This window comes from Stegostoma tigrinum, chromosome 6 (assembly GCF_030684315.1).
Source record: "Stegostoma tigrinum isolate sSteTig4 chromosome 6, sSteTig4.hap1, whole genome shotgun sequence".
Classification (NCBI taxonomy): Eukaryota; Metazoa; Chordata; class Chondrichthyes; order Orectolobiformes; family Stegostomatidae; genus Stegostoma; species Stegostoma tigrinum.
In genome coordinates this window covers 67,542,964-67,552,154 of record NC_081359.1, presented here as the reverse complement: position 1 = coordinate 67,552,154, position 9,191 = coordinate 67,542,964, and the positions used below count along the sequence as shown (strand labels likewise).

The following is a 9,191-nucleotide window of genomic DNA, read 5'->3' as shown; positions in this document are numbered from 1 at the left end:
TACTCCTGAATGTCTTGTAGATGGTGGTCCGATTTTGAGGATTTGGGTGAGCTCCCTGTCTCAGGCTTTCCAATCTCCAAGCTGCTTTTATAGCCATAGCAATTATGTGGTTGGTTCAGTAAAGTTTCTGATCTAAGGAAACCCCTAGGATGTTGATGGTGTGGATGTTTTTCAGCCCAGTTATAGTTTAGTCCCATTCTTGATCCATGCAGAGTGGACTACTTTAAATCTGTGCAGTGCAAGCATTTGGTCTTATAATTATGAAAATAAATAAAATGAAAGAGAGCACATCTGTAGCAAAAAAATTATTTACAACATTAATCTGTTTCTTTATTCTGACAACTCAATCTCGCTGATACAAACAGTACACAGTGGAATATTCATCTTTGGTGGCCATTCATAAAAGCATAAGTGACTGGAATGGCCTACATAACATTAAGCTTGAAAATTAAGTCCAAGAATATAAACAAGCAATATCATAGAGATAAAAAATGAGAAATTTACTCCTGAGTTTATATAAGATGATAATTATCCAGAAATATTTCCTTTCCAACAATCAATAATCAAAAAGTATGGAATTAACTGAAATACATAGAAATTGATCACAGAATTTTGATTGGCTCCAATTATTTCTAATCAAAGTAGACCAAAACAATTTAGTTAAACAGAAATATCATCTAATTCTGGTGTAATATGTACTACATTGTATCACATGTGATAGGCAGTGAGCATAACTGCATCAACAGGATGTTCTATACATAAATAAGCAATATTTTACTTTAACTTGAGATTTCATGTTTCAAATATGCTATGAAGAAAAGAAAACAAATAAGTTACTGATTCTTTAGGAATAAAGCAGCACCAGACTGAATCCATTGGTCCTGGTTGGCTCCACAAGGGACATCAATGTTTATTACCACCTGATCCCGTTCAGCACTGGTATACACCGGCAATGAAATACATTCTTCAGGAGAATATGGCCCATCAGCATTCTGCAAAAAGGGTTCAAGTTTAAAGCTAACCAAAGCCAAAAACAACTGAGAGAATAAAAGAGTGAGAACAGTATTCTGAAATCATCAGCAGGCAGGTTTTGGGTGTTGAAGCCAGATAAATCAACAGGAACTAACAATTTGATCAAAACAGGAAGTACGAAGGGAAGCAAGCAATGAACAGTCTTGCACAGCTTGTTCTTTTATGTCATAGCTTTCTGGTAAATTGTCAAGGTAAAAGGCCTTGGATAAAAACAAACATCCCCATCTTTTCAGATAAACATTTCTAAAATGTAAGCAATTACATTAATGGGAAGTAAGTATGACAGGTTTTTTAATAGGCGGGGGTGTGAAAGCCTTGAAAATTTCATAATGTTCTTGTTTTCTGTTCTGGAAAGTTATCAATATTAGATATCTTTCTAAATCTGTCACTCAAAAAGCTCATGTATTTCAAGTTGAGTAGAACAACTTGCTAACGGGTGTGTATTCCCTGATTGGTTTCTAGGTGAGCAGCTGTTCTACTGTTTCTGTGCATTCCAATGTAATTGATTTTCATTTGTGGCCTCCAAAATTTCTCTAAACATTAATGTGATTTTTTGTGGCCTTTTAAGGTGAGGAACCTCCGCTAGGCACAACTCAGGCTACTGTAAAAAAGAAGTGCGGGGCTGGGAAAGGGTCTGCCCAGCCTGCGCTCCATCATGGCACCAAGCCTACAAAATGCTGCATAGATTATTGGCAACGGGTATGTGAGAATGAGCATGTTGACCAACTTATAGTCTTGCTTGTGACCTGGAATCCCCAAAGTTTCAGGAACATTTTAAAAACATTTTGTATACCTTACAAAGAGGTGCAGGGAACACTTTATCTGGGTGTTTTGTACTATTGCAAGCTTGAGGGGTCAATTAGGGAGTTCATCATTCACACAGAGATTCAAGAAATCAGAGAATAGGCAACACACTGAGTTATGGTGGAAGTTCAAATCAGCAATCTTCATTCACAAATTGTTCTTTTCCCCAAACCTTACTTCCTTTTATGTCTGTCCATTAAAAAAACTTTCCTACTATTTAACGTAATCTTAACTGATCTTGCGCCTAAACTCTATTTTCCTGCCTACTCCTCTTATCATTGAGACACCAAATCATTTTAGCTCAACATCAAATATATATTCAATGATTGAGCATCATGATTCACAAACATTTGAGTGGCAATGTTTTCTCCAATCTCAGTCCTAAATAGTCAGCTCTTTATCCTGATAGTGAATTCTCTTTTCTGGGTTCCCACCTGGGTGAACTAACCTCTTAGTGTCTATCTTCTCTGGTTCCGTCAGAATCCTGTACACTTCAGTGAGATTAGCTGCCGTTCTTCTTAACTCTAGGGGGTTTGAATCCAACTAGTTCAGCCTTTTATCATAGGAACCAGTCGAATGAACTGTTGCTGTATTGCCTCCAAGTCAAGTATATCATTCCTTACACATGGCGACATGTTCTGTGCATAGTATTGCGGGTGTGATATCACCAAAACTCTGTAGAATTCTAGCAAGACTTGCAAACATCTTGTAGTAAAGGTCAATATGCCTCGTCTTCCTAACTGTTGGCTGGAATACCTGCTACCTTAAAGTGTTCATAGAACATAGTACAATACAGTGCAGAACAGGCTTCCTTGTACAATTACACCCAAGTCCCTCTGATATCAACATTTATAATTCCACACCACTAAAATGATTTAGCTTTCCTTTCTCTATTAGAAAAGTGAATAATCTCACACTTCCCGCACTATACCCCATCTACTTACCTGGTGCCCATTCACTTAACTACATCTCTTTGCAACCTCTTTGTGATTTCCTTATGGCATACATTTCCATCTAGCCCTGTATCATCAACAAACTTAGATTCATTAGTCTCAATATAATACACAATCTATTAGGTACATTAGAATAATCACAATTTTTCCCAAGTTACTGAACATGAAAAAGCTGGAGACCAGTTCAGGCAGGAAAATTAACCTTGACAAGTTTGACCTTTTAAACTGCATGATTGGTAGCTTACCGAATAGTTTGCAACTTTATTATAGGTCCCTTCTACACGGATTTTTGGTTACAGACAAAATGCAATATATGTAACTTTGTAAAAACTGAACTCATTAAGTCACATTTTAAACTTAAATTTAAGCTTAGACTTTAAAATTCATGGGAGGTGATGGCCTGGAGGGATTGTCGCTGGATGAATAATTCAGAGGCCCAAGTATCATTCTGGACACTCACATTCAAATCCCAACAAAGCAGATGGATGGTTGATAGATGAGTTTGATTTAAAAAATCTGGAATTAAAAGTCCAGTATTGACCATGAGCCCACTGATGATGTCAAAAACCTATCAGGTTCACTAACGTGCTTTAGGAAGAAAAACTGCTGAAACATGTGACTCTAGACCCTCCGCAATGTGGTTCACTTCAAACTATCCTCTGAAATGGCATAGCAATCTATTGAGTTGCATCATCTGCTAGTGAGGAAAAAGGAATAAAAACAAATGGATCATCTGGAATCAACCTGGGCAACAGAAATGGCAACAGCAAACATGGCTCTGGTGACTTGCAAAGTCCTTTTTACTTAATAAGTCACTCAGCATTCAGGCTTGGGCCATTCCACCACTCCTTCAGTGTCACTGGGTCAACATCCTGGGACTCCCTTCTTACTGGCATTGTGGGTCAACCTACAGCAGGCTGGCTGCAGTGGTTCAAGAAGGCAGCTCACCACAACATTCTCAAGGGCAACGAGAGACAGTGCTGGCCCAGCCATTGATGCCCACAGATGTAAAACAGAACTAAAAATATTCAAAATGCACTGCAAGTTAATCAGCATGTAAAGAAGTTAGATTATGCTAGAGTTGTACCCCACATTAACATTAATCTTAACCTGTATTCATTAAGGTGGACAACCAAACAATTTAGTACCTGAGGAATCCAGGCCATATAACAGGGGGGCACAGCTGACACACTGGGAGAATCATGCTGATTTTCTGAAAGCCGATTCCCATCAAAACTGCATCCTTCTAGATAGAGGCCCCCAATCTGCCAGAAAGACACATCAAATATTTAACCACATATCAGGAATCAATGAATACCAAAATTCATTTAATTCGCCTGTAATAATGATGGAAAAAACTTTGGGAAATAAAAGCCAATAATGCTGATAAATAACAGGAAGTAAAAGCTTGTATACTTATGTGTGAGAATAGGAAATCTGATTCAAACAAATAACCTCTTCATGAGGGCAAATTTTGCAAACTTCCCTTCTCACCAGAAAATGAAATAATAAATGTTTTGGTACTGATTGCACATCTACCTGCTGATACAGTTCATTTAAAACACCAGCAAAACTGAGCTCTCTGTCAGACAGAACAATATTTTACAATCTGATGTAACAGACATTAAAATAACAGGAATTACAGAACAATGGGGATTAGAGTGCATGGAATCCCTTGGAGAGTTATTTGCATGTTTTTCAACCAGGTACATCAAACAAAGTTAAAACAACAGTTATACATCAAGAAGAAAATCTAATACTCTCCACTAAAGAATAACTCTTTCTCAAATTGTATAGAGTAGAAATTTAACTCATGGCTGTCCCCTTTGTGCCTGAAAAGCCAGTGACCAGGATTTGAAAAGATTCAACGTGGGCGTCTTGGACTTACCTGATGATTCTCAGAGGGCCCATAACAGCAGCCAGACTGAAACAGATGTAAGGCTGCTTTACTTTGCAAATCAGGATCTTAAGCTCCCCTACTCCCCTTTCTCTTCACACCATAGGAGAAGTTTAATGCTGGCGTCATGGATCTCACTTCCTGGCTGTAGAACTGGTGGGAGCTCCATGTTGCCTGAGTTGGGGAAGACCTACCAGAATTTGGTGCCTATGTGGCCAGGGTTGGGGCTTCCTCAGGATTTAAGACTCCGAGAACAGAAATCCTAGCCTGACAGCTGTCAGCCCACCCAAAATCAGTAGGCCTCGTTGGTCCATTAGCATCACTGGCAGCAGTGGCTGCTACCAGCAAAAGAGGAGGAGGGTCCCAGGCTACAGGTGAGTAAAGGCAAGTATTGGGGTGCTGGGGAAGAGGGTGGTCGCTAGTGGAATAGGGCAGGAAAAAGTCAGGGGAGCAAGGTTAGAAGAAAGGATATGGGGCTGGCAGTCAGTGATAATACTTTGGTAGCTCGGGTCATAACCCCACCCTGACAGCCCATAAGCAAATCCACACAACTGCTCCAAGGGATCCCGCCATGTTGCATTCACTTCTGGTTTCTCCAGTCGCAGCCACATGAGGACCTCAAAGGTCTGCGCAGTGGCTGAAGAAATTGAAGGAACATAGGTCCCATCTGCCCAACCTCCCTCATTTACAAACACTGTGCCAGGGACATTACACTCCACCATGTGCACAAGTCAGTTCAGCATCATCGACGGCTGGAACTGATTAAGCCCTGACCAATAAGCTACATCAGGGCTTTGTTTTGGTGTCCTCAGTTGGTACTTACAGTCAGTTTATATCTATTTTTATAATTTTGCTTCGGGTCTCAATCTGACATGGAGCAGAACACACAGCAATTTATTTGTGGCTTGCTGTCATTTTGATTGTGAATCAACCTCCGACACTATATCTTCTAAACTGTTTGAATAAATAATTTTGTTTTGCTTAGAATTGGAGGGACAGACTAAAGAGAGTCTTCTCTGTTAATAAGAAAACATTCTTTTCAGTTTGGCATCAAAAGTGAACTTTACAGCATGGATAATATTTTCCGTATCCACATTTATTCCAAAATCCTTGTTGATGCCAATATCCTTGTGTATAAAGCAGTCATTCTTCCAACTCTGTGAAACTATATATCAACACCATCTCATGGCCTTGCAGCCATACCATCAATGCTGTTTCTCTGCATCAACTGGGAAGATAGGTGTATTAATATCAGCATCTTTGAAGCAGCCAACAGCACCAGCATTGAGGTCATGGTCATCTGAAACCAATTCCGCTGGGCTGGCCACATGTTTAGGATGGCTGAATCCCAGCTAATAAAGCAAATCTTCTTTGTCCAGCTCAAGAAAGGACTCAAACTGAGAGAAAGGCAAAGGAAGTGTTTCAAAGATTTCCTGAAGTCATGCAACATAGAGATCAATGCATAGGAGACCCTCGTTCAGAAGAAATCAACTTGGAGGAAGCTCTGTATGAGGGGCTCAATTCTTTGAGAACACCCATCAGCATGATGAAGTACAGAAAAGACACCAGAGAAAGAAATACTAACAATCCTGAGGCCAAGGACCAATTCCACTTTTGGAAACACCTGCCGTATGTGTGGCCAGAGATGCAGCTCTAAGATCGGTCACAACAGCAACACAAGAACACACAGAACCTATGACCAGTGACAAAGAATTTCGGAGGTAGACTATCATATTTGTTAGTGAGTTTAAACTATATTGGATCCTTGAACAATGCCATCACAAGGCAGCCAGAATCACCACATTCTTTTAACTAAAGCAAATAAGATTTACAAATTCTGCTGGAAATCATAATTTTCACATAACTCCTTCAAAATAATTCAGTCTATACACACAAGACTTGAAGAAAACTGACATTTTATTATGGTGGATGGGTTTAGGGTTTGTATCCCACACAGTTAGATGTTGCATTCATGTCACATGCAGGGCACTATGATTACACATGTCTTCAAACTATATTATGAAAATGCTTGATTAATGCAATTTCCCTTTGAAGGATGCCACATCACCACAAGTAGAGCGTACATGATTACACAAGAACAAGCACTCTATGTTGCAAACTTGAGATCAGATCCAATTTTATTTCTGTCATGCATTTACTATTTGTGAGAGAACAGAGGACAATGTGGGTCTTGTTTGACAGAATGAGTCCCAGACTTAGCCTGGTAATCAAGCCACCCTCTTCTGTCCCCAAGAGGTCCATATTCTTTCCTTCCTTGCATTCTGTGTTAACCCCATCAACACTGAGTTTCCACCTAACTTTTTCATGGCAACTTTATCTGCCAATATTATGTCCTGGTTCCTGCCTCTGCAGCTTAGTCATGCCAACCATTGTGTTGCACTGTATCTTGTTGAAGGCAGGCATGATGGTACTGTGCCTTTTAGAGAGATGTGTTCTGTCCTGTTTCTCTTGCAGAGAGGTATTGCTACAGTGGTACTAGGGAGTCTGCTTCAGACAGGCATCTGGTAAACAGCTTGGAGTTATCCTATATTGGAGCAGTTGATGATTAGTGGTTAAGTAATATGTTATCTTCTTAAGTATTTCTCTAGAGTTAAAGTTATGCCAATTTTTTATTTGTATTTTAACTGTGTCATAAGAATAAAGTGTGTTTTGATTGAATCACATCTGGAACACGGCACCTTATTTGGTTTGATTTATTGTTATCACATATACTAAAATGCAGTGAAAAGGCAGATCATAGCAAACACAGACTTACAGGCCATAGTGTGCTAAGACAGAATGAGGCACACAAGGTTACGACTGCACAGGAAGTACACAAAAGCAAAGTCAACATTAGATGTGAAATTTGAGAGGTCTGTTCAGCAGTCTGATAACAGCAGGGAAGAAGCTGTTCTTGAACCTGTTCATGCATGTGTTCAAGCTGCTGTACCTCCTGCCTGACAGGAGAGGTTGGAAGACAGTATTACAAGGTGGGAAGGGTCTTGGATGATGTTGGCAGCTTTTCCAAGGCAACAAGACGTGTAAATAGACTCCACGGATGGGAGGTTGGCTTCTGTGATGGTCTGGCTATACATAGAAATTTCTGTAGTTTCTTACTGACCTTATACTTGCCTCTAAATAAATATCAAAGTTAAGGTCTAGACTATTGCCTTACAAAACTTTGGTGGGTGTGGTGATGGCCTGGTCTGGTCCATAAGACAGGGTGATTGTGACTGGCAATGTTCCACCTCTCAAGCAACCCATGTTACCCTATGCATTATCATCTTCCACTCTTATATGTTGAGTTGCCCCCTCTACACATTTATTGTCCACTGTGCATCCCAGCATGCTGTCTCTAATCCCCACAATTGACTTTGCCAGCTTTTCTACCACATCACATTCTTTGATAATCCCCTTGGATTTCATTCAACAGACTCCCAGGACTTTCTGTGGCTCACCTTCTTAACTGATTCTGACAGACAGCACCAACTGATGGGTAACTGAATCTCTAATTGATCTCTGTACAGTTCCCTGACTGACTCACTACAAATTCCTGGACTTGGTCAACTGGACCTACAGGATTGACTGTGGCCCACTCCCCAAGCTGCAGTGGAATGGAAGCCTCAACTCTGACCAACCCAAGTGTCTGACTAACTGGTGATACGCATGGACTGACAGTACTCCTGCTTGACTTGACCAAGAATTGCCCCCCTTAAACTTTGAACCATTGCCATCCAGCTATAGAACATGCAGTGCGTTTGCAGCGAAAGCTGCTGTCACATGGCGTAGATGTGAAATGCTGGCAAATGGAAACACGTCCATCCCTGTGAGTAATCTTTGTTTACTAGCCTTTGCTAAATGGCAAGGCAAAACATTTCTTTTCCATGTCTTCTGGATTTCTTCTGCTTAAATTGGGTGAAAAACCCGATTATGTGACTTGATTCAGAGGTGTTGGAATTTGTGGAAATTATAGATGGGAGTCAAGAAAAAAAAGAGATTTAGTCTAGAGGTCATATGGATTTCAGCTGACTGGAGGTACTGAGGTAATGATGATTAGGAGGTTAATACCTGGAGGGGAAAATTAGTTTCGGTAACAAGTTAGATTTGGGTTTGAAGTTCAGACACAGGTCAAATAGGTTGCCGGGATGCACGGTGAACAGAAGAGTTTCTGGTGAGGAATGGAAACTATGAATTTGGTTTATCCAATTTTTAACTGAAGAACCTATTTATTACTTAATGTCACACACACAGATGAGATTGTTAGAAGATGTGGAGAGGCACAGGCTGGAAGATCTTCATACAAAGAGTGGTCAATATATTTAGGCAACCTAGCAGAGGAAGGGACAAATGAATGAAAATTTGCTGAGTTATCTCCTTCATCTGTATTTATTTTATGCTGAAAGAGAATTCCCTTTGATTACTGCACTCACTTTGGTAAAAGGGAGCATTGCATAAATATTTGAACTGATGTTGCTTCAAAGGGTCAGTTAAAATGAATCTGAGAT

At 40.0% G+C, this 9,191-nt stretch overlaps 1 protein-coding gene across 2 annotated transcripts in view; it reads right to left on the bottom strand.

Moving 5' to 3' along the window:
* Positions 1–305: 305 nt before the first annotated feature.
* dync2h1 (dynein cytoplasmic 2 heavy chain 1) overlaps positions 306–9,191 on the bottom strand; it is a 541,347-nt gene continuing 532,461 nt past the window's right edge. For both annotated transcript variants that reach the window (XM_059646623.1, XM_059646624.1), the window contains 2 exons: positions 3,938–4,054; positions 306–992 (listed from right to left, as the gene is read on the bottom strand). In XM_059646623.1, coding sequence (XP_059502606.1) covers positions 834–992; positions 3,938–4,054 — 276 coding nt within the window. In that variant the 3' untranslated portion in view covers positions 306–833. The remainder of the gene's footprint in view (positions 993–3,937; positions 4,055–9,191) is intronic.